General features: G+C 45.3%; 1 protein-coding gene across 1 annotated transcript in view; it reads left to right on the top strand.

The window, feature by feature from the left end:
* Nucleotides 1–26046, top strand: part of THSD7A (thrombospondin type 1 domain containing 7A) — a 209545-nt gene that overhangs the window by 116264 nt on the left and 67235 nt on the right. Inside the window, exons 7-9 of the mRNA XM_044678341.1 lie at nucleotides 14160–14354; nucleotides 22111–22345; nucleotides 25818–25933. Of these exons, the coding sequence (XP_044534276.1) occupies nucleotides 14160–14354; nucleotides 22111–22345; nucleotides 25818–25933 (546 nt within the window). The remainder of the gene's footprint in view (nucleotides 1–14159; nucleotides 14355–22110; nucleotides 22346–25817; nucleotides 25934–26046) is intronic.

Genomic DNA, 26046 nt, shown 5'->3' with positions numbered 1-26046 from the left:
TCCCCCCCTTCCTTCTCCCCTTCCTTCTCCCCCGTCTGCTCCCCCGTTTCTCCCTCTGTGACTCTGTCGGGACACCCTCGTCCCCACGCACGGTTTGTAAGAATTCCTCCCCGAGCCCTCCCAGACAACAAGGCGTCCGCATCTCCTTTTGTGTGTGACCGAATAGCCAGCTCTGCTCCACATGTGTTTTATCCGTGACCTCCTTTCCTAGAATCCAGATTCTGTATTGGCTCCAAAGCCGAAGAGCCGTGAGGACCAGGCCATGGGGTTAAAGGGACTTGCTCAGAGTCAAACCTCTGGGAAGCGCCTGAGGCCACATTTGAACCCAGGACTCCCGTCTCCAGGCCTGGCTCTTATCCGCAGAGCCCCCTCCCCGACCCACTCCTGTAGATTTAACTGTGGGCAAAGAGGACGTCTATTTGCAGACTCTCCTAATTCTGCAGGGATTGGATTTACTCCCAAGCCGTCTCTCAGGAGCCGAGGGCTGGTCTACACTCTTGGAAGGTAGAGTCAGAGCAGAGCGAATCCCATAAGTTTTACAGCACTCGTGTGGATGCTACCTGCCGAGCTCTCTAAACTGGGCGAAGGGCTTGTCCTCGGTTTATGCCGGATTAGACAGCATCTCGGAGGAGCTGGTGTGGCCGGATCTGCTTTCTCTGAATCCCGTTTTCAGCAGGAGCTTCCACGCCACCAAGAAGCTCGTGTTTTATTTTTATTGTTTTTTAAACCTTTAACTTCTATGGATTGACTTATAGGTGGAAGAGTGGTAAGGGTGGGCCATGGGGGTCAAGTGACTTGTCCAGGGTCACCCAGCTGGGAAGTGGCTGAGGCCGGATTTAAACCCAGGACCTCCTGTCTCTAGGCCTGTCTCTCCATCCACTGAGCTACCCAGCTGCCCCCCCACACCCATGTTTTATTTTTAACCGGCTTCTTACAGCGAATTTGCATTCGTCCTCCTATGAAGTACACGTAAGAACAGACTCGGCACGACCCTCCCGCTCGTCTTCTGACACGAGCTGTGAAAGGATGGCTCCGGTGGGATGTTCCACGCAGCAAAGCAGCGAAGGCACGAGGTGAAATGAGGCCCCGAGGAGGCTCCCTCCCCACAGAGCTGACGTGCTCGCGAGATCTCCTCGTGAGTGGACAGTCCTGCACTTTATCCTGCTCTCAGCCTCCAAAAGGGACGTGCCAAAGGCCAGGCTGCTCATCAGATCATTATGAAACATCAGAAGCAATTAGGCGGCTCCCAAGAGTGAACCCCAAAAGAAGCCAAGCAGAGGCCAGAAGAAGGGATCTCCCAGCAGGCTCCAGCCATTGCCTAAAGCAGGCTATTGATGACTTGCAGATAGGCTGAGCAGAATCAATAGGTACCCAAAAGGCTTGCCCTGTAGGAGGAATGTGATTCAGTTCTGCCAACAAGTCACACCAAAAATGCGAGTCTGGTGGGTCCGCGTGGAAAAGGCTCTAGGAAATGCACAGTTGTTTTTTCCATTGAATGAGTATTGATCAGATCTGGGCCGGTCTAGGACATGGCCATAGAAAGATGTAGATGGACCTCATGCAACAGCAGTGATGCATGTGTGCATAGAAAGGAAGAAGAGCAGGGCAGAAAGAGCCCTTTCTGAAACCTGGGAAGCTTTCATGGTTTCATCAAGAAAGGGATACCCGAGAGGAGCTCTGAAGGAAAAGAAGGACCTACCCGAGAGATAGGAGGAGAGAGGGCTTTCCCGATAGAGAAGGCGACTGGCCCAAAAACACCGGTGGGAAACACAAGGGTCCAGGCTGCTTCGGTTCAAATATAGTGGGAGAAAGGGAATAATAGGAAATGGGACTAGAAAGGCAGGTTGGATACAGTTTATGGAGGACCAAGTGATGAAGGTTGGATTTTGCCCTCATAGACAATAGGGAGCCTATGCTGGAAGGTCCTTGAGCAGCTGAGTGACCCAATCAAACTTGTGCTTTGGGAATCTGGCAGCTGAGAAAGTGGAGAAGGGAAAGGACTAAAAGCAGGATAAGCCATCAGTGAACCATTACAGTAGGGAAAGTGAATGGAATTGAAGGCTGGTGTGGAGTTGGTGGTCCTATGAGCAAAGAGATGGGGAGAGATGCAAGAGACATCATTAGGGAGAACAGCAAGGCTCAGCAACTGAACAAATGGGTATAACAAGAGGAAGATGTCAGAGACACTGAGGCTCTGAGTCTGGGTGACTGGCAGGCAAGTCACAGAAAGAGGTCATTCGGGGGAAAGGGCAGGTTTGGAGAGGACGATGATGAGCTCCATCATGGATGAGTTGAATTTGTAGGAGACACTGGCTGGAGCTCAGGGAAGAGACCCATAGAACTCAGAAGCATCCACGTGGGGTGACCAATAACAACTGAAAAATAGCAGTCATTATAGTCAGAGAATGCAAAAGAGCCAAAGGAACTGAGCAAGTGGCAGCACTAACTTCTGGTAGCCTGTACCAGGAGGATGAGGCAAACACCAAAACATGAAGTGCTTAGCAGGACTACTCAATAGTCACTCTTACATTTGCCCTTGGTTCTGTACTGTCCAAGCAACTCTGGATCCATGTATTATGGGAAACAGTCCATGGGCTTGGGCCCAGCCTCCCTTTTAGGGGGTGCCTTTTCTGATGCAGAAACATTCTTTGCCAGCAGTCAGCATCCATCAGAAGACCCAGGATCTCCAATCTTCCAAACTCACCCAGGTTATCCCTAACACCAGGCTTGTCTTTCCTCTGGGCAACGAAATAAAAAGTCAAAGAGGTAAACAAAAGCCCAGGTAACACTTACATAGATGAGTGTCCTCATAGAGCTTAGCCAGGCTCAGGAAAGGGCAAGCAACCCCTGCCCTCATTCCTCCACTGAAAGGCTCAAAGGGTACTCACACCGCGCAGCAAGGGACAGAAAGAATGAGAGCTGAGGCTGAGCACTGCCTTTGACAGGGCCGCAGGGTCATAGGTTCTTCCTGCCCAATGGCCATGGAGGAATTATGACACCATTCCAAAGGCCCCTTCAGGGTTCAATAGTCCATGGCCAGACAGAAATAGCTCTGGGCTTTGTGATCCCCAGACCCCCCAGGCTTGAACTAGCACATGTGATCTGCCAGAATCCGGCAGGGAAGTGGTGTGACTGTTCTGTGAATCCCCACTTACACCCTTGTTTTTAATTAACTAAGTTTTAAATGGTGGATAGAGGGAGCAAGTTGTTTTGTTTCATTTTGTTTTTGCTTTGCTCTGAACAAATTATCTGGACATTGAGGGTTGTCCCACACTAGCCTGGGCTGCCTCGGGAGAACTCCTCCTCACCGGAGGTCCTCAAGGAAGGGCTGCACAGCCATCTACTGGAGGCACCACAAAGGGACATCTTCTTCAGGAAGGAATTGGACTAGCTGGCAGCTGAGGTGCTTTCCAGTGCTGTCATTCTCTGATTCCCCTTCACAGGAGAAGGTGAATTTTACTTTCCTTTGGATCTCTCCCAGCACCAGGTTTCTGTGGTTCCTTAGACAAGAGAGTATCCCAGAGATATTCCACAAGTACCCAATGAACGCCAGACTCCTGGACCAAGGCAGCCGGTCCCAAATTTGGGGCTTCGCCTTCAGAAATTCTATATAACAAAACTTCCAAATAGCAAAAAGGCTTGCCCTTAACCTAGCCCCATGACGCTTATCTATGGGGAATGCTGGAACGTGATATTATAAAACTGTTTGCTTAACTCCCTGCCCAGTCAGCTGGCGCTCCCCCCGGAGGGTGCAGTTAACTTCACTAAAGCAGAAAAATTCAAAGTTGGGGTTGAAGTCGCCCATCATTTTTCCACACTTATTTGGAGCATCTTCTGCCTTTAAGTACTCTATTAAAATATGCCCCACAGCACCTCCGGATTTCGAGGTCACGTATTTTCGCACATTTCAGCCTGAAATTGGAAAGTCTGACAGGTCTGGATAGCTCAGGGGGACGGGTAATGCTGCCTTCTGCCTCAAGGTCACCTGATTCAATCTTGCTCAGGTCACAGTGGAAGGGGGACAAAGGAAGGGAGGAAAGGATGTGGGAAGGACAGGATAATGAGGACCCGAACTGAGGCAGGAAATGGTGTTGAAGAGGAAAGAAAAAAAGCAAAGAGGAGAAAACCCTGAAAGGAACGTGATAATCTAGCAAAACGAGCCTGGCGAGCCAATCTGGTCCATAATACAATAAAGGAAATATGGAAAGAGATAAGGAAAGAATGAGAAAGTCCAAGGCTTACAAAAGTCAAGGCTCGAGCTCTTGGATGATGATTAAGAGCTCTCATCTGAGATCGACTTCTGTTGTGATACCTCCGACTTCCGTCTATATATCTGGCACGTCAATGAACAAACGCGTTCCTGCGAACACGAGCTGCTCGTTTGTAATTCTGATTTGTTTTATAAACTCGTGAGCTTAGTTTCTAAAATGACAGCTTCACCATCAGGCTTCAGTGGCTTCTGTGTACATGTGCAGGTTATAGAGGCAGCCTTTATGCACGGTTCTGGCCGTGTGTACCAACCCAAATCTAATTTAGTTCCAGTTGTCAAGGTATAGCTTTGCCGCCCCCCCAAGGGATCCATCGAATTAAATAATAACTGTAAATGGGGCAGACATTCTGTCCACAGTCACAAGGCATTGGGATGTTTCTTAGGATCGAGGAGAAATCAAAATGTTTATTTTATATACTGAGGGAGACAGAAGAGCAAAATGTTGTTTGAGCACCAATCTCCAAATCCGAGCCAGAGTAAACTCTTTCCAAGGCTGCCTTTATGAATCTAGAAGCTTTAACCAGTCTGTTTTGTTTTCTCCTTTTATTAAATGATTTCTAATGTTCTTTCTCCCATATCCTCCTGCTGATATATAGATGAGTCCCCCGAGATAGTCTGCCTTAAGATTATAATGGACTCTTTCTTAAATAAAAAAGCAGGATATCCATTTAAATCTCCTTTAACTCTCTGTAATGTTCTTATTATCTTCTTATAATCTTTTATTATTATATTATCTTATTATAATCTTCAAGGAAGCTTCTTCCAGGAGTATTGGCTGTAAACAGATACTCCCATACTAATTGTCTGGTGGTGTAAAGATTGAGAGGATGGTTAGGAAGGGAGGTGAGTAAAGAGTAGAAAAAATGTTGATGGATCTAAACATTTCTGAAAATTATTTAGAAGACTGCATTAGCTAGCAAGCATGACAGATGATGGAAACAATATTCCTTACCCCATCATGAAAAGGAAGTGAGAGAGGATGTGGTAAAATAGTGCATTTAGCCCTCAGAGAAGGCTGCTTCTGCCCTCTCAGGGCCCCCTTCCCAAGGATTACTCATCCATTTAGGTTTTTCTGCTATGACTATAGTTATAAGAGTATGAGATACGGTAGCTGTGGAGTCACAGAATATAAACAGTTTTTTTTAACAATTAATAATAGGGGCAGCTGGGTAGCTCAGTGGATGGAGAGTCAGGCCTAGAGACGGGAGGTCCTGGGTTCAAACCCAACCTCAGCCACTTCCCAGCTGTGTGACCCTGGGCAAGTCACTTGACCCCCATTGCCTACCCTTACCACTCTTCCACCTATGAGACAATACACCAAAGTACAAGGGTTTTAAAAAAATTAATAATATTTATTTTTTTAGAAAAATTAAAATGGTTACATGATTCATGCTCATACTTTCCCCTTCACCCCCCGAACTCTCCCCCCCAATAGCCAATGCACATTTCCACTGGTTTTAACATGTGTCATTGATCAAGACTTATTTCCAAATTGTTGATAGTTACATTGGTGTGGTAGTTTCCAGACTACATCCCCAATCATGTCTGCATCAACCCATGTGTTCAAGCAGTTGTTTTTCTTCTGTGTTTCCACTCCTGTAGTTCTTCCTCTGAATGTGGGCAGCATCTTTTCCATAAATCCCCCAGAATTGTCCTGGGTCACTGCATTGCTGCTTGTACAGAGGTCCATTACATTCAATTTTACCACAGTGTATCAGTCTCTATATTTCTGGCTCTGCTCCTTTCGCTCTGCATCACTTCCTAGAGGTCTTTCCAGTTCACATGGGATTCCTCCAGTTCATTATTCCTTTGAGCACAATAGTATTCCATCACCAGCAGAAACCACAATTTGTTCAGCCATTCCCGAATAGAAGGGCATCCCCTCATTTTCCAGTTTTTTGCCACCACAAAAAGCGCAGCTATAAGTATTTTCGTACAAGTCTGTTTATCTATAAACAGTTTTTGAAGGAAGAAATATTGGCTATGAACTACCATAGAAGAAAATGTTCTATGAGCTATTATGAGAAATGCATATTGAAAAAATCTCTGAGGCTTTCTTTCAGATCCAGCAAATTGAAAGACAATGAATAGTGGCAATAGTCAGTGTTGGAGGTACTGTGGGGGGGGGGGGGTTTGTTGTTGTTTTTAAAGTCTTTTAGGTCGGGTCTAGTCTGACCTTTGCCTTTTCTTAGCAGGTGTAAATAAGTGGCTAAAGCTTTGAGGGCACGAGGGGAGGGAATGAAAAATTTTTCATCTTCTCATCCCATCCCATTCATCCTTCCATCATTTGCCTTCCTTTCCTTCAGGTTCTTTACCCTGCCCAGAGTAGGACCCATCTCATTGTGTTTCAACTGGAGCAGAAGAAGTTGGGGTTAGTTAGCCAAGGCTGGAATCCTGAACTCTTCTGCCCAAAGTCGTATTTTCCAAAAGGCACACTAGTATACTTTGCAGGAAACTATGAATTGATCCAGCCATTCTGTAAAACAACTTGAATTTACATGTAATTTTGCCAAAAATGTTGCCAAATTGTCTGTCATCTTGGACCCAGAAATCCCTTTAATAGATATCAAAATGTTCATAGCAGCATAAATAAATAAATAAATAAATGAAAATCCATTGATTTGGGAATGGCTGTGCCATTTGTGACTTGAGAATATGATCATGCTTTAAGAAATGGTGACTATGAAGAACTCAAGCAGACATAGGGGGATGTGTAAAGGAATACAGGATGAAATAAACACCATCAGGATAGCAGGATTCATGAAAACAACTATGTAAAGAAAAAGACCACTAAAAACGAGGTTCTAGGTAATGGCTATGTCCAGTTGTAGTCCCAGGGTAGAAATGATGAACTATACTTCTCTCTTTTTGACAGAGATGTAGTTGCCTATCTGTGTAGGATGGAGAATACACTATCAAGAATAGTTAGTATGTCAGCTTGTCTTCAAAACTTACTATCATGAGTTGGTGTGGAAGGGCTTGCTTGATGAGGGAAGAAGGTTTTCAGGAAGTAACAGCAGAACCAAAGGCATCATTCATCACGTAGATATAAATGTTCTCATTATAAATAAATTAGAGGATCAAGGAATGAACTGCTTTTCAGATCTATGGATAGAGGAAGAGTTCAAGACCAAACAAAGCGTAGTGAGGAATTTAGAGATAAAATGGATAATTTCTGGTCATATAAAATTGAAGTTTTTCCACAAATTAAAACAAAATAATTAAATTAGAAGGGAAAATTGTTTATTGAAGGTTGAGGAGGTTGTGCGATGAATAGAGCACTGGGCCTGGAGTCAGAAAGATTTATCTTCCTGAGCTCTAAGCTGACCTCCAACTCTTACAGAAGAAAGTAAATAAACAGGGGTTGGGTTAGATGGGTATAAATGCTGTTAAATGGAGTAACACCAGGGTATCTAGCTGGGTTAACACAGTGAGTCCTTACTATTGGGAGGTGCCAAGCTAGGAGAGGGAGTAAGATTTTGACATCAGAGTCCACTCCTCAATGTCTCACTCAACCAAACCTCCTGCCAATGGTCTCTTGATAGATGATGGTTTTCAATCAAAGCAGGATCCACATAGAGGAAATGCAGCTTTCTCCATCCAAAAGGAAATTCAAGGAGCAACTGACTTTTCTCTGCCAGCCACCTACTCAAAGTTCTGGAACCTTCTCCTGTCAATCACCTTCACTCTGCTAAGCTAATTCCCTATAACATCACTAGTTGTGTGACCCTGTGCAAGTTACTTAATGCCATTTGCCTCCATTTCCCCAATTGTAAAAAAAATTGAGAAAGAAATGGGAAAACACTCCAATACCTTTACCAAGAAAACTTCAGGTGGGTTCACAAAAAGTCAGACACATCTGACACCATTGAACAACAATGGCAGATCTGAAAGTTGAACCAGAGAATTATAAGATCATAAGTCTAAAGCTGGAGAGACCGAGAGATAATGGAAGAGAGATGAACCTGACATGCTATGGTCAATGGAGTCACACAAAGAGTTAGATATGACTGAATGACAAGCTAATTGGGTAAAACATGAATAGCAAGTTTATCGGAGAAAGATCCCATTTTCAAAATATAAGAAGAACTCATTCAAATTTTGATTAAGATACATTCCTAATTAGTAAATTGTCAAAGGATAAAAACAGGCGGTTTCCAAAGGAAGAAATCCAAGCTATCAACCACCATATGGAAGAGCTCTCTAAATCACTAGCAATTAGAGGAATGCGGAAAAAAGCAACTCTGAGGTCCAACCTGTCAGATTAACAAAGTTGTCAGAAAAGGAAAATGACACATTTTTGGAAGGGCTGAAGGAAAGTGGACATATTAGTCGACTATTGGAACTGTCATTTCCACCAATTTCAATTTCAAGAACTTTCCAGGCATTCTGGAAGGCCATTTGGAATGATGTTCCCTAAATGACTAAGATGTGACCCAGGGATACCATTACAAGTCTTGTAGATCAAAGAAAGAGATGACACTAAAAGGAAAGGGACCCACACGAACAAAGGTGAAAACAAACTAGAAGTGAAAGGTATCCCTATCAATTAGAAATGTCCAAACAAAATATGGCTTAGAAGTGTGATGGAATACTAATGTTAGATAAGTAATAAAGGTGTAATTTCAGACTCATTCGGGAAGACTCACATAAATTGATCCAGAATAAAGTGAACAAAACTAGAAGAATGATCTCTATAACAACAACATGTAGACAACTTTGAAAAGTCTTGAGAACTCTGATCAATTCAATGACCAGCCGTAATTCCAGAGACTAATGAGGGTGGAAGCTACCTGATGATGAAAGCTAACTCCTGACTGAATAATGATGCACTTAAAATTCAAAATGAGACATATGTGTTTGAACATGGTGAATGGAGGAATTGGTTTTGCTTGTTATGAGGGTTTTCTTTATTTTTGTTGAATAAATGCTCATTAATTAACAACAAAAATTTGATTAAAATTTTTTCAAAACCAAAGATATCCATACAAGAATCTTTTACTCTACTGAAGCATTTTTCCCTTATTTCCTTCCTTTTTAAGAAACGCTGAGAAGCACACAAACATGATACTAATAGGAATCAGGCTTCAGAATGTTCACACTTCTTTAGCCCTGTGGTTTGCATATGCCTTTTTTTCTCCATGTATTTCCTATAAAATAGACTTTTGTCAAGCTTGCCCAAATCCCTCGAGCTCTTTGAAATGAGGCATCATGTAGCTGCAAAGCAGCTATTTAGTGCTATTGGCACTGGAACGTTTCTGTAACAAAATAGAATGTGGTGGGTAGAAGCAAAGAGGTGAAGAATGAGTTTATGATATGGAGAGCTTGAGAAATCGCCTTCATAAAACTGGAGACGCCAATGGCTCTGCTCTGGGTCCAAGGTAAGAATTACACCAACTTCAGTAGAGGGAACAGGATGTGTGCTCCCTGATCTCCAGGCATGGATAGCTCTTTCCCCCATCGGGACAGAGCAGCTACCCTGGAGAGAGGCAATGTCCTTTCCATTGGTTTTAATAGCATACTTCAGTGAACAGAAAGAATGTGAGCTATCCTGGTGTCCCTGCAATGTGTGTTTGTACATTTACAACTGAAGAGGAAGTAGGCAGGACGGGGGGCAAGCCGGGGGCAGGCAGGACTCCCTGAGGTTTGTTCTCTTTCTGTATTCAGCCTTGCTTGACCTTTACTCAAATACTGAAACCACCAACTCTTCTAAGTCTCCGTGGGCTGTTGGCCCCAATCCATGCCCAGGCTTTCAGGACACAACTGCATCATGGCCCCAGAAATTCCTGGTCCTGAGCATAGAAACTATAATTCATGGATTCAACAAAGATTTTCAGAATTCCTACGGGGTAGAGAACACTGGAGATATCGTATTCTTAGTATGAAAGGACTCCTGAGCACCCTCAAGATAGAAACAGGATTTTTCAAAAGGATTTTCTGGATATTCTGATAAAACAAGTCAACTCAGAGCAGGCCTCCTGCATCTAAACTTGTTCAGTGAGGCCCTATAAACCTCAGAACTTCCCGATTGGGCTTAGAGGCTGCCTCAGCTTCCTGAGGTACCGAGACCCACTTCCATCTACTTCTCAGTTTGCTCCTTAGATGCTCCGTCTTGGTTCTCCTCCTTCTCCACACTCAGCTAAACCCAGGTTCTCCATCCACTTCAAGGCTGTTGTTCCTTCCAGCTTTTCTCAGTGAGTTTCATGGCTAGTCCGGTGGACAGCAGCATTCGCCCACATTTTTACGGCTTATTTCTTCAAGCTCAAGACATTCTGGGTCAGGTAGGACAACTACAGTTTTTTGGGCTCTCCGGATTTTGAGAGGAGAAAATCAACGTCAGTGTAGCTCTGCAGAAGGAAGATCCTCTGTCACTCGGCATCCGCACTCTGCTTGGTATTCAGTTCACTTTGGTGAGCATTGACAGCCGATGCGCCCAATGCTCCGGCCACAAAGATTTTTAGCCCGGGACGAGCCCAGCCCTGTTGGATCTTGCATCTTATTGGGCAGAAACTTCCTGTGCACAAGGATAGAGTATCAGCAGCTGCGAGTTCAGGAAAGGCCTCATCCAGGGGTTTGGACCCAAGCTCCGCACCCCACGTTTGTTCTCCAAGACTGGTGCGTGGCACTGAGGTCGGAGGCAGCGAGGAGGGGCTCATCTGTTCAAAACAATCGTGAAAAGCATTTCCCCCCGTTCTAGTTCATGGCCTGTGAAGTTGGTGGACGAGAACGTCGTTAAGGTGCTAAATGCGTGCCTTCGACCTCCCTCTGCTGGGTGACTTTTCCCTTCTTCCATCGCTAATCCGTGTCAGTCTCTACAGCGGGTGCCCTCGGTCGGAGGACTGACTCGATGGGCTCCTCTGGTCGACTCCAGGGCTCACCAGGGCTCAGGGAAGGCGCAGGGCTTAGCCTGCATGGAGCTCTTTCGCAGACAAAAGGGATCCCTCTATTGCATTCCTTTTCTTCTCTGGCCATCTGCTTCCCGCTAAATGAAAGCTGGATGGAGCTGGCCCGCCTCTTCCTAGCTTCCATTTCCGTCTGCTTGGCCACAGATGGAAGGAGACGCAGCTCAGGTTGCTGCCGACGCTCGAGCTGTGATGACTGCTCTGTCTGGGGCGGGGAATCGGGCTCTCGCCAGGGACTCCTTCTCTCTTGCTCCCACCTCAGCCCCATCGTCGCTCTTCGGTCCCCTTAGAAGGCTCCGTCTCCACCTTCCTCCATTCTGAATGGGGTTCTTGGCAGCCTCTCTGCAGGCAGGGCAGAAAGCCTTCCGCAGTTTGCTTTGCCGCGGGGGATCTCGGACCCCTTCAAGGCTGAGCCTGGTTCTGATCCAGCCTCCGCAGGCAGTGGCAGGCTCCCAGGGGTCCCTCAGCCTCGGCGCTATCCAGAGAGGTGGTCCTGCCTTAGGCCTCGCCATCTTCCCTAACAGACTGCGTCCAGGTGGCCGTGTGTAACGGCAGCCCCATCTGTGAGCCGCTCGTTCTCTGTTCACCCTGAGGATGTGTCAGAATGTGAACAGGGACATGGTGGGGGCTCCGGGGCTTCATTTTAGTTTGTGCCAGGGCTGGCATGCCCCGATCACTGCTCATTCCAACATGGACCCTAAGAGTACTAGGGGGACGGAATTCTCATCCAGATGACCCGGGTTCAAATCCTGACTGTGATATTTGGGATCCATGTGGTCCTCTCAGCCTCCATTTTGTGATTTGCACAAGGAAATAATAACAGAACCCACTCCTGGGATCATTGGAAGGGCCAAATGAGATCATTCATATATATATATATATATATATATATATATATATATATAGTAGTTTGGAAACCCCAAAGTGCTTTACAAATGTAAGAGTCAGTCGGCAAGCACAGATTGAATACTTCCTCTGTGCCAAGCACTGTGCCAGGTGCTGAGAAGGCACAGAATGGCACACATCACAGGCTCTGTCCTCAGAGAGCTCACGTTCTAATGGCAGCTGTTGTTCCAGATCATTACAACTGCCCACCTGCCCACCCTGCTGGCTCCATGAGCTTCTCTGGACCAGAACGTTCCTTAATGTCCTCATCAGGAAACACTAATGCCCAGAATCCTTTGTCTTTATCTCTGTGAAAGAGGCCTGAGGGCCCTGATTCTAGTCCAGGAATGTGTCCTGCCAGCTCTCCGCCTGGCTTCCTGCCTGGGATGTAGTTAGAGAACCCTCAAAGTTCCTCAGACTTCCATTTTTCGATTTGATTTTTGTTTTTCCTACCAGCCCCAAAGCCTCCCCAGAGACCAGTCCAAAGTTTCCCAGCCCCTAAGGATGGCCTAACAATGATACCATCCATGACCAGAGCCATTCATTTGAAGTCTTTGCCTCTTTGAGTTAACCTGGCTGAATAAATAGATGGATTGGACCCATGAGGAGTGGATAAATGTGCCAAGCAATAAGCCTTCTCACCTATTCTCTACGCTGGGAACTTGCCTGGCCATTGACATGGGCACAATCTCTGGAAGAAGGATCGTGTCTGCCCCCTCAGCCCTTTTGTCTCATCACTAATCAGTCTAGCGAAAGTGTCCAAACCATAGATCAGATCCATTTTGGAGCATCTGTGATTCTTTCAGGGAAACATGGACATCTGCAGGCTGTCATCAGATGGCCGTTTGCCCTGCTGCCTCTTTTTAGACTCTACCTTCCTTCTCTCCTATGGATGAATGCCAAGGTGTTCCTTGTTCTCCTTTTATTTTTGTTTTTATGTTGCTACTCCTATTTTCCTGCAGCAGAATTCACATTAAGAGGCAGCAGATTGAGTGGTTAAAGGATAGGATTGGAAGTCAGAGAGACTTGGCTTCAAATCCAGCTTTAGACAATGATTAGCCCTGTGATCCTGGACATCTCACGTAACATCTCTGTGTCTCTGAGCTCAGTTTCCTCTTTGTTAAAATGGGAAGGTTGGACTTGGCCTCAAAAGTCCCTTCCAGTGATATGTTGCTATAATCCCAAACCCTCAGATGTGACCTTTCCATCCCATCCACCCCTTCTCCTCTTGTGCACTTCTCGTCCATATGCTCCATCCCCTCCATGCTGTGGGTTAGAAAGGTCGGTAGACAGTCAGCTCCCTGAGGGAAGGAACCAGGCTTATCTCCTCTTTGAGTTTGCCTTCAGTTCTTTGCACACTACCTGCAGATAGAAGGTACTTAATGAATCCTTAAGTGACTAGAAATGAAAGCTGTCTAATGATTGTCTTCTCCTGTTCTGCTGATAAGATTGGGCAAGCTAAAGGGCATTTTCCTAGGACTTTTGACTCTATTTGAATTCTCTTATTGACATATTGACAACTTGCAATTGACAAAATCCATTTTCATAATCAGATTGAATCCTATTTCGGTCGTTTCCCCCCCCCCCACACACACACACACCCCAGCAGTTCTCCGTGAGCCCTTATGATGGAATTTGTGAAATGTAGATCCCCAGGAGAAGGCTCCTGACCGCAGACAGCAGGTGCTAAGAATCTATTCATTATTTTTTTGGAAATCATGGCTCCCTTCCACAAGATGGAGAGGGGTGGCTTTCCTTCTGGGCTTCTGGAAGGCTTCGATGGACACTTTAGTGCACATCTTGCTTCTGGTGGCACCAAAGGAGACTGGCATAGGTTACAGGAAGACACCTAGTAGAGACCCCTCCAAGCCCCGTCTGCAGCTGGACTGCAGGCACTCCCCTGGGTCCTGGTCACAATGTCTGCATTCTTTTCATGTCTAGCAGGAGGAGCCCCACTTTGGCAACTCATCTGTCAACTCTGATTTTGCCTGATAACAAAGGGGGGGAAACGTCTAATTCATTTGTTGTGACCATCTGGTCTCAATTGCACATTTGAAATGAATTTAATTGTAATGGACTCTTTCTGGCCCTTGCTTCCCCAGGAGAAGAGGTTGACAGACAGCTGTGCAGAGATGCCATCTATCCAATCCCCGTGGCCTGCGAAGTGCCATGCCCCAAGGACTGTGTGCTCAGCACGTGGTCAGGGTGGTCCTCCTGCTCACATACTTGTTCTGGCAAAACGACTGATGGGAAACAGATGCGTGCCCGCTCCATTCTGGCCTATGCAGGGGAGGAAGGTAAGGCCATGAGGAGGTGTCGCAATTAATCTGCTGTGTGTGTGACGAGAGCAATCAGCCTTCTCCAAGCACAGGCTCGGGAAAGGCTTAGGACGCGGCCAGGCACTGGGGGATCTGTCTTGGCTCTCTCCCTTTAGTCTGAATGAGCCAGATTTTCTAAGGGATTCTTTTTAAACAAAATCAGTATCATTGCTTATTTTTTCCTCAATGCCCATTAAAATATACAACATCGAACACAGGACAGTCTGAAAAGTAGTCCCAAAATACTACAAGTTATGACTGTTTGTCTTCCCTCCTTTCCAGGAAGCATTTTTGTCCTTTGAATTGGGGAGAGGAAGAGCTGTAGAGAGCAATGTGTGTGATTGGCATGGGGAACTCCCATTATGGAAACTTCCTCCACTGATGCACTTCCTTGGTAACATAGATTTAAGGGGTGGCCGTGAGATTAAGCAAATGCCAATTATAATGTAACTAATATGTATCAGAGACAAGACTTGAACTCGGGGCTTTCTGACCCCAGACCCAACACTGTATTCACTGTATCTAGCTACTTAGCTGCCTCCAAGGATAAAGTGCTGGACCTGAAGACAGGAAGTTCTGAGCTCAGATCCAGTCTCCTACTTCCTATCTGTGCAACCCTGGGCAAGTCAATTAACTTCAATCAGTCTCAGTTTTCTCATCTGCAAAATGATAATAGCACCCACGTCTCAGGGCTAATGTGAGGAGAAAATGAGGTCATATGTGATTTTTCAAATCATAAATTTCTATAGAAATGTTAACTATTGCAGAAATTCTTTTAAATGATCTTCATTTCCTTTCCCCTTATTTGCTTGTTTGTTTTCCTATTCATATAGTCCAGAAGTATTTTTCAGGGACCTTTCTAGGGGTCTGTGAGGTCAAAACTGTTATCATAATAGTACTAAGGTGTTTTAATTTCTAATATATTAAATATTGATAGAGATGACCCACATAAACAAAGTCACTTCAATCATGTTTAAGGTTACAAAGGGGTCCTGAGGACGAAAAGCTTGGGAAACCCCAATTTGGATTCTCTGAACTGATTGGTAATGGGGTTATACAGCACCCAATGGAAGACGCTTTTTGTTCTCATTTCATATACAATATGCCAAGTTCTCATGCACAACAAGTCCTAACCTCTGAGTGGAGTTTCCTTGGAAGAGGAAAGGGAACAAGATTTATTAAGTACCCACTATGTGCTAGCATTGTATTAAGTTCTTTACAAATATTATCTCCTTTGATCTTGGCAATTGCCTCTAAAACGCCTGCCCCAGATACAAATTCATCTTTTGATAATAACGATGGGATAGAGTGTTGTCCCTAATTCTGTCTTCTAATAAGATGCCACAGGAGCACACAATGGAGGAGGTCACACAGTGCCTGCTCACATTAAGCCATGCCCTCTCCAAGGGAGATGGGTCAAAGTTTTGGAACACTATCAAGGCAATTGGTGAGCCTCATATCCACACATCGCTGTGCCATACCGGGATGGATCTCAGACAATCACTCTGTTATGTTCACCCATTAATGGCACATCCTGCACACCCATCTAGAGCTCGCCGTCTGGAAACACTTTCTCTAACAAACACAGGAGGACCTCATTCTTAGAAAAACTTGGCTTTCCACATATGAAATGTCTGTTCAGAAAGCCATCCACTCCACTGAAGCCAACACAGGGGTTACTGCTGCCCCCACGCACCCACCCCACCAAGGAATTAGGAGTGGATGCTGAAATGCCGAGATTGCTCTTAAGAACCCAAGAGATATTGTTTCCTCCCTTGAGCCTGGGCCGTTGGTCACAGAAGTCAAAGCAAACATGAGGCTCCAGTGGAAGTGTTACCTTCCAGAGTGAAGCTCTTACTCCTTGCGGAGCTAAACGGGAAAGCCAGCCTCCACTCCGATTATGGGCTGGATCATGACCATCTGACCTGTTGTCTCCGTGCTCCTCCTGTAAATGCACCAGACGTCCCTGGCGCTGGCTGGCCAAAGCCAGCTGGTCAGTCATTTCCTAGAAGCAGAGATTCACTTGAACAGGTCGTGGGAGGTTTTCCAGACACCTATTTCACGTTGCTCATGGATGCCCTTTAGCCTCTGGGCTTGGGAGTCAGGGGGAGCTCAGTAACATTTAATTAAATGTTGGAACAGCATCACGGATCTACTGCAAAGCCCTGCCTTGAGTGTCATAAATCTCCCCATGAGCTGACTTTCAAAGCATGGCCTTAATGAGAAATGATGCTGCTCCAGTAGCTGGGAGTCGTGCACGGACACCTCTTCTGGGCCGGGTCTCTCGTTCATCGTAAGAGTCCGCCTTTCACGGAACGGCCGGGGGAATGGCAGCAGGTGGCAGAAAGTGCAGCTGAGGCAGTTTCTTTGTTCTGCCTTGGAATGCCACCTTCGTCCTCAGTGGCCAGCGATTGCTGCCCTGCCCTCCACCGTGCGAGGGATTTCTGAAACACTTCCGTTCCCAAATCTCTGCTCCAAAGGCGACTTTTCCCTCAGCTCTCGAGAACATAACCAGGCAGCTAATGTGGATGAGCCCAGCGGGTGTGCGAGGATCAGGGAAGCAGGGGGGGGGGGGGGGGGGCAGTTCCATAGGAATGTTCTCCCCCCGACGTGTGAGAAACTTAGTGGGACATGATTCAGGAGGAGAGCGGCCACCCCACTTGGTTTAGCTGCAAAGCTGAAAACATGACACAGTAGGTCAAAAAGCACAGAGGACTTGGAGGGAGGGGGGGGGGAGGTACCTGGGTATTTGTATGTAACAAACTAGTTAATTAAAATGTTAATTAAAAAGAAATACAGGCTGGATTCTTGCTGAGAGTCACCACAAAATGCAGAGTGCTGGACCCAGAGTCAATCTGGCCTCAGACACTTGTTAATTGTGAGACCCTGGGCACCCCTGCCTGCCTCAGTTTCCTTAATTGTAAAATGGGGACAATAATAGCACCTCCTTTCCAGGATTTTTGTGCTGATCAACCAAGATCTTCATTGTAAAGTGCTCCGCACAGGACCTGCCTAGAACTTGCGCAGAACTCTTAATAAATATTAGTTCTTATTCTCATTGGGACTGATAACTCAGGCATCTTTGTGAGGCCTCAACATCCCCCACAATCTCTAGACTTGAAAACCAGAGCACACATGGCAGCATTGTCAGCATCCAGGGCCAAAGCAGCACCAGTTGGCTGTGCAAACACATCATTCCTGCTCTCTTCCACTTGCTTTTTCTTCCTTTTTTCCTTTTATCCATTTTATCCTTTTCCATTCCATTTTATTCTTTCATTTTTGCATCTTTCCTCGTCCCTCATCCCTTCCTTTCTGCCTTCTTTTTTCTCTCTCCTTCCCTCCTTCCACTCTTTGCCTCCATCGTCCCAGAACCTCACCGATGTGTACAAAGCATGATGCCAACGATCGTTGGTGCTTTCAGCCTAACTCAGCAGCTCCCTTGTAGTTCAGCAGCGTGTCTCCATCTTCCTCCTTGGCATCATGGAGGCTTTCCAAAGAGCCAGCTCGAGAGGCCCTGCCTTCAGGCCAGCCATGTGAAGCTTTCTCAAACTTCTTTGTAATTTGCCTCTTTATCTTCTGTTCCCACATTTAAAGCCCAAGAGATTTACAGTTAGAATTCTGCCTCCTGTGAGGGCAGGATAGAACTCTAGGAAGGATAGCAAACATCATCTAGTATTGAGCTGAGAAGGAAATGAGTGTCATGGAAAAGGTGCTGAACTGAGAGTGCCGGAACCTGAGTTCATATCCTGGCTCTGTCACTTCCCATCTATGTGGGCTTAGGCAAGTTACTGAACCACTCTGGAACTATTTCTTTTTTTTTTTTTAATTTTAAACCCTTAACTTCTGTGTATTGACTTATAGGTGGAAGATTGGTAAGGGTAGGCAATGGGGGTCATGTGACTTGCCCAGGGTCACACAGCTGGGAAGTGTCTGAGGCCAGGTTTGAACCTAGGACCTCCCGTCTTTAGGCCTGGCTCTCAATCCACCGAGCTACCCAGCTGCCCCCTGGAACTATTTTTTTAATTGTAAAATGAAGGTGTTAGATGAGACAACCTCTCCGGTCCCTGCAACTCTTGATCAATCATAATATTATCTGTGATTTTATAATCTATCAATGTTCCCTCTCTCTATCGTATCACAAATGAGGAAACTGAGACTCAGAGAGGAATCTCTGTGGTGTATTAGAAAGAACCCTGAGCTGGGAGTCAGGAGGCTTGGGTTTAAATGTCAGCTCTGCTGTTTAATGTCTGCATGATCTTAGTGAAGTCATTTCCATTTTCTGAGTCTGTTTCTTCACCAGCCACATGAGAGTTGGTCTTCTTGCTCTGATTGGTTCCTTCCATCTTTAAATACTGGGTTCCAATGAGGGGGTTAGGAGTCAAGGGGCAACCTGGCTCAGGCAAGACTGGAATTTGAATTCTGGGAGACTGAGCCACAAAACAAATATTCCTGTTCTCTGAAGCCACTTCTCCTGATCCCTGGCTGCTGCACCCATATTTCCCATCCTTGCATCTGCTCCCCTCTTCCCTTCTCATTACAGATAGTGAGGTGGCTGGTGTGCTGCCTTTCTACTCCTGACACTTACTAGATGTGTAACAACTTGTTTAATATCTCTGAGCCTCAGTTTCCTCCCCTGTAAAATGGAAACTGTAATAGCCATAGGGTTCTTGTGAGGCTCTGCAAACAAACTACTAAAGTCAATGGAGATGGCAGAGCCCTATATTGATTCCTGCAGCCTGAAAATCAGGCCACAGGATGGATGGATGGCTCAGTCAGACCCCTCTGTGTGATTCTCTTCTGGCCAACATTTTTTATTATTAAAATTAACTATAATCTATATTTTTAGGATAGCCTCAAGTTTTGTAGTATAGATATAAAATTTCTTTATAGAAATCCATTTATAGAACTTCTTATAGAATTCCCTTGTATACTCTATAATCAACCAACATTTAATGAGTTAATAACTACACCCTCAGTGAAATAACAGGAGCTGCTTAAATCTCTCTCTCTCAGAGCTTGAAGTCCACAGCATGGCAAAACAAAAATACTGTTTTGCCTCAATCATTTTCATGCTGAATTTAGCCCTATGAAACCAAAACATTCTCACACTTTGCTACCTTCCCACATTAGACTTGTCCCCCCAAATTTGAGAGTTCTCACACTCTAATCCACTTATGAAATAGGATGAAGGTTCTTTTAAAAAAATCAAACTTAGATAAAGTAGAGTTTTGGTAGCCTTGAGAATTGTTTAGACTGGATATAATTGATATGCAGAAATATGTTTTGTGTGCCAAAATTTTATGTAACCAAGTATAATCTTGATTTTCATTTCTCTGTTTTGAATTTGAAATGTAAATTTTCCCAGAATTTGTGTGGCAGTGAGAGAAAGGTATAAAATAAAGATTCTATAGGAAGTAGAACAGAACAGCTTCCAGAAAATCCACTAAGTCTCCATCTCTCTCTTCCTCACTCTTGACTAAACCATCACACCTCTCAAGATAACTGGAAAGTGCTGGCTGGCTTCCAGCAGCCTACCTCATCACTCTTCTGTCTTGTAACCAATACACAGTATTGAATCTAAGATGGTTGCTAAGAGTTTTTTTAAGCAGTTGTGGGGCTGCTGGGGTTAAACCCCAAAGAGATAATAAGGAAAAATACTTGTAAAAATATTTATAGCTGCACTCTTTGTAGTGGCAAAAAATTGGAAAATGAGGGGATGCCCTTTGATTGGAGAATGGCTGAACAAATTGTGGTACATGTTAGTGATGGAATACTATTGTGCTAAAAGGAATAGTGAACTGGAACAACCTCCAGGAATTTATGCAGTGAAAGGAGCAGAACCAGGAGAACCATATACATAGAGATGGATACACTGTGGCACAATCAAATGTAATGGACTTGTCTACTAGCAGCAATGCAATATCCAGGACAACTATGAGGGACCCATGAGAAAGAATGCATCCACATCCAGAGAAAGAACTGTGGGAGCAGAAACACAGAAGAAAAACAACTGTTTGATCACATGGGTTGATGGGGATATGATTGGGAATGTAGACTCTAAGTGATCACCCTAATGCAAATATCAATAATATCTAAATAGGTCTTGATCAATGACACATGTAAAACCCAGTGGAACTTCTTGTTGGCTACAGGGAGGGGGTTAAGGGGAGGAGGAGAGGGAAAGAACATGAATCATGTAACCAAGGAAAAATATTCTAAATCAATTAATTAAATAAAAATTTTCAAGAAGAAATAAAGCTGTTGTGAGGGAAAGGGATGATGCCCAGTGGTTGGCACTTAGAGGATCATTGTCTGGGCTAGTAAGGGATATTTGGAATGCCATGTTTCATAACTTGAGCAAACTTCTTTAGAAAGGAGGATGGATTATAGAAACATCATTCCCTGGGTCCTACATCAACTGGAGCTGATTCTCATTTGAAACTAATTGCCCATTCATTCAGCACAGGAAAGAGAGGGCATCGATTTGTGCAAAGTGGGAAAGGGCCTTCTATAATAGCTTCCTCAGACAGCTGTTAATAATGTTCCCCTCCAGTGGATGCGTGTGCTCTTCTTCCAATGCAGGGAAAGTGGACACTGACCTGAATGGATCCAATCAATTGTCCTAACATCGAAAGTCAAAAGTCCTTCTTTGAAGGATCTGTTGTTTTTTACTGTATCGTTTTATCAGAGCACCTGGGATGTGTCAAGATTATCTAAGCTGCCAAGTGCAAATGGGGGGAGCCAAGGCAAAAGCTCACATCTGGGTCACATTTCCTAGCTACAAGACACTTTGCACGTGTTATCTCATTTGCCCCATGTGACCACCAAGAGATGGGGAAGGTGGTAGAAGGTGAATGGTAGCATCAAATAGATGTTGAGGCTGAGAACAGAGAATCTAATACACTTCTCCAGAAAGCCACAAAGCTGTAGCGCAGCTGGGACCCAGTGACAGCCAGCTTTTCCAACCTTAAAGCCAGAGGTATTTCTACTGTACTCTGGGTCTTCTCTTGAAGATGTCAAAAGCCTGCAACCACCTTCCCTGGACCTTAGTTCTCCCATCTATCAAACCAAAAAATTGAATGAGATCATTTCCAAATCCCTTCAAGCTCAGAATCTCTGACCCTAAGGCAGGGGGTTGATGGCTTAACTTTCTTCAAGGATCTGGAGGACTGATTACACTGATTCTTCTTACCATTCTAGGATGGTACCACAAGCAATGAGTGGACATTGTAAAAAAAACACACACACAACAAATTTAGGCTTGTGATAAGAAACTCAGAACAGTCAGAACAGGAAGAGAATAGGGAATTCCATAGGGCTCCACAGAGAGAGGGTGGGTTTCTCATGCTTAGTGTCTTCAAAGAAAGTCTAGATGCCAACTTTTTAGGGTCATTCTTGATCGAGAGATTTTATTCTGGCCCAAATTGGTCCATATTTTTACTGAAATCCCTTCTAATTCTAAGGTTCTGTAGATGCTGCATGGCTAGATGGTCATTTACCTCTGAGGGTTCTTGTGAGGATCAGTTGAAGTAATAGTTGTAAAGTGCTTACACAGTGCCTGGCACATAGTAAGTGCTATATAAATGGTAGCTATTCTTGTTAGGTTTTGGCCTTTGGATCCAGTGCCTAACATGGAGCCAGTGATGTATATTAAGTGTTGAATAAATGTTTGTTAGACTGAGCTGGACAAGATAAGCTTCTGATCCTCCTTCTAATGTGTGCCTTCACATTCCAGGGGGTACTCCATGCCCAAACCTCAGTGCCCTCCAGGAGACTCGCAGCTGCAATGAGCATCCGTGCACCGTTTACCACTGGCAAACAGGTCCCTGGGGCCAGTGCATCGAGGACAGCTCTGTCTCCTCCTTCAACACTTCCGCAACTTGGAACGGAGAGGCCACGTGCTCTGTCGGCATGCAGACAAGGAAAGTCATCTGTGTGAGAGTCAACGTGGGCCAAGTGGGACCTAAAAAGTAAGGATTCCTGCCTGGCTGCAGGAAATAGCCCAGGCAGCAGCACAGACACTGTGCTGGGGCTCCCTTCTCTGCCCCAGACAGGATGTTCGGCGTCAGCCAGGTCTTCTGCTTGCAAGAGGGCTGTTGCTTTGAGTGATGGTGATGGATGAGGCATCAGGAGCTCGATATTTCTGTAGTCAGATCCCCCAAATCCCAGGAACTCCCTTTTCAGCCCCCTTCACTGCCTTTAGAGGCTTGTACCCTGCCTCCCAAAGGGCAGCTCAGAAGCACAAGACATGGCTTCTTCATGACAATCATTTGTACGTGACATGCTGGTAGGGGTGGGCAGCCCCTGGGGGTAGAGAGAAGGGTGACAGCTTCCTGCAATGCCCTTCAGTCCTCCTTTCAAGGAGTCAATAGCAAAGATGCTGAGTACGAGCCAATTACCTCTCCCCAAGGTTATACAAGTGAGCTGTGTCTAAGAGACAGGGACGAATGTGTGTGTGTGTGTGTGTGTGTGTGTGTGTGTGTGTGTGAGAGTGAGAGAGAGAGAGAGAGAGAGAGAGAGAGAGAGAGAGAGAGAGAGANGTGGTCAGCCCTATTCTGTCCGGTGGATGTGGAAGACGCTTCGGAAGACACTAAGGCTGAAAGAGTCACAAAAGATCACAGTAAAATAGTGCGAGGTTCAAGTCAGTCTCGTGACTCGAAGCCCAGAACTGTCTCCAGTAAAGCCCATCCTAACAAAGAATCCGCTCCAAGATGACTCTGGGACTAGAGTCTCACTCTCTCCCAAGCTTTATCCAGCACCAAAATAGGCATTTTCTGTGCTGCTCTCCCAACCAGGCACTTTCCCTCCAGGAGCCAAGGACAGATACACCTGAGGCCTGTCTTATCCTCCAAGGGACTGCTGGAAACATTTCTGGTTCTTCAGACTTTTGCTCAAAGTAGAAGACAAAGAAACCCACGCATGAGTCTGGATTTGGGAGAAAAGGTGGAGGATTAACCTCCCTTAGACTATTCAATCAGAATAATGCCCAGGGGACCCTCACAGTAATCCAGTTTCATATTCATTGTAAATACCCTTTGAATCAAACCGTTTACAGTGGCTTACCCTCAGATATTTTTTTTTATTCAGGCCTCTGGTTGTCTGTATGGATCTGCTAAACCCAATGGATTTTCTTTGCCCTTCAAATTCCAGAGAATAGGCTGCTTCGATTTGGAAGCAAATACAAAGGCTTTTTTAAAATAGCAGCGTTGCCCATTTTCCAAAATGTCACATGACACACCTAGACTCATTTTTTACGATCCAGGCATTTGACACAACCGTGCAAGTAGCAACCTTGTTTTGACCCCCCTTGTCAAGACCGTTCTGTGCTAGATGGACAAATTGAAGATGTTGGACCCAGGAACAGACTCCATGCATCTCCTTTCCCTTCTGGCCAATCTGATCTTGAATAACACGGAGGAGGAAACAGGGGATCAATTTCTAGGTTTCAGTTGAAGCTCCTAAATACAAAGAACATGGAAGAGAAAGGAAGTATGGTGAGGGAAGCCAGTGTTGCTTTGAAGGAACCCAGAGTAGGGCTCATCGCTGTTTCCCAGAAGTGAGTTTCCTCGATGTGTGCTCCTCAGCAGACTAGGGGGCTAGACATGTTCTCTCCATGAGGCCATGGCTCTGGGCACTCGGTGATTCTTCAGTCCAAAATGCAGTCATGAAAAACCCACCAAACCAGGCAATGGGGATACAGAGGTAGAAGGGAAATAGCACTACATTCAAGGAACATACATTTGCTGGAGAGGAAGCAACATGGACCCAGAAAAGTAAACCCAAAGTCATCTCAAGGAAGGATTAATAAGGGGAAGGTCAGGAAAGGTCTCTGGATAAAGGAATTGTTGAGCAGTCTTGGAGCAGAGAGGGATGGCAGCAGGGAGAGAGGAAGAGAGAGAATTAATTATCCATTTGGTTAGAGCATGAAGGGGCAGGAACATGAATCTCGATCTAAAAAGAGAGGTTGGAGTCCAGTTGTTAAAGGGCTTTACAAGCCTGATTGAAGAAGGTGTATTTCACTCCAGAGACAATAGGCAACCACTGAAAAAGCTTCTTAAATATGGGAGTGACACGGTCAGGCCAGTGCTTTAGGAAAACTTAATGAAAACTCTATTTATAGAGTTTCCATATTTTAAAAAATGCAAATTTGTTTCCCTGTGGATTCCTAGGAACTTTCATCAAGGCTAAAGCTTACAGAAAACATGATTCCCCAGTGCTTCTTTGGTCTATATATCAGTAAAACTCCCCCAGAAGGAATGGGATCCAAGAATAAGCCCTACTTAGATGAAGCCTAATTCTCGATTTTCAATGGAATAAGTGGACCCCTTGTGTTTCCTGTTTCTAAGCCTCATCTCAGCAGCCAAATGGGCCTCCGTAGAGATTTATGGTCTCAGTGGTAATAGAAAAGATTAACTTCCATGATCCTTATCTGATTCCATTTTGTACTTATGCCCTTGAATAGGCAGAGCAATTAGAATAAATTCAAGTCCTTGACTTAAGACGGGAGTTCAAAAAAATCTCAAGACCCATAAAATGGTCACATTCATTCTGAAAGTTTCCATCTCATCCTCTGGCATATAAGAAAATACAAGTAACCTTCTTTCAGGTAGCTCGAAGGCAGGGATGAGATAGCTGTTAGTAATGAAGCAGCTTCCCCATCTGCTCCGCTGGCTCCTCGGAGCCAGGCAAGATCCCAGCCAAGAACTCTAGATTGCCTAACACATGCTCATTACACTACATGAGGCCGCCATTCACCTCTTGTGCTTGGACCCGGGTTACGTGTGTATATGTCAAGTGGAAACCGTGTTGTTATCTCCAAAATCAGACCCTCAGAGAGTCTCGATGCTCATGAATATGATCACCACGTCATCGTGGTGGGGAAGAAATGAAGCGATACGTACATCCAGTGGCTACGTACAACCAAAAACAATAATCCCATCACCATGGAGGCAATATGGCGCAGAAGGAAGCTGCCAAGGGGAGGTGGAAAGGATTGGGGGTCAGGGGACCTCGTTTGAATCTTGCACCTGCTACATATTGCCCAGGTGACCTCAGACAAGATAGTTCTCCCCATTTCTGAACTTCATATTCCTCATCTAAAACAGGCGGGCTTTATCTACAGTGTTCCTACAGCTGGAGAGCCCATGATCCCATATTGGAAACTGAGACTGGGGCCTTTTCAGAAATTCTCATTTCATTACATGATCCTCAGGGGAAGGAGGAGATGTCTCCATCTCAGTAGGTTTAAGGGCTAAAAGTCAATGTTCTTAAAAGATCAAAGGAAGCTACAGACAGAGAGCCACTGACAAACCCAAAAGTTCTAGAAAGAAAGTCAAGATGCTCCTACATATCCCTAAATAATTATTGTCAGCTGCTGTGGTCACTAATGTCCTTATTAGGAGGCTGATCTAAAGTCTGTGACCTTTCTCTTTCTGTCTCCAGATGCCCCGAGCACCTTCGACCTGAAACAATGCGGCCATGTCTGCTTCCTTGTAGGAAGGACTGCATCGTGACACCATATAGTGACTGGACGCCATGCCCGTCCTCGTGCAAAGAAGGTATTGGGGGGAATGGTCTGATGGAGAAGGGGCTCAAGCTTCCTCTGGCTGAGGCCATTGGTTTGGATTCATGGACTAACCCCTTCCCACCACCCGATCCCAGAGGGATACAA

Source organism: Gracilinanus agilis, chromosome 5 (assembly GCF_016433145.1).
Source record: "Gracilinanus agilis isolate LMUSP501 chromosome 5, AgileGrace, whole genome shotgun sequence".
Taxonomy (NCBI): Eukaryota; Metazoa; Chordata; class Mammalia; order Didelphimorphia; family Didelphidae; genus Gracilinanus; species Gracilinanus agilis.
The sequence above is the reverse complement of the archived record's forward strand: the minus strand, read 5'-3'. Positions and strand labels throughout refer to the sequence as shown.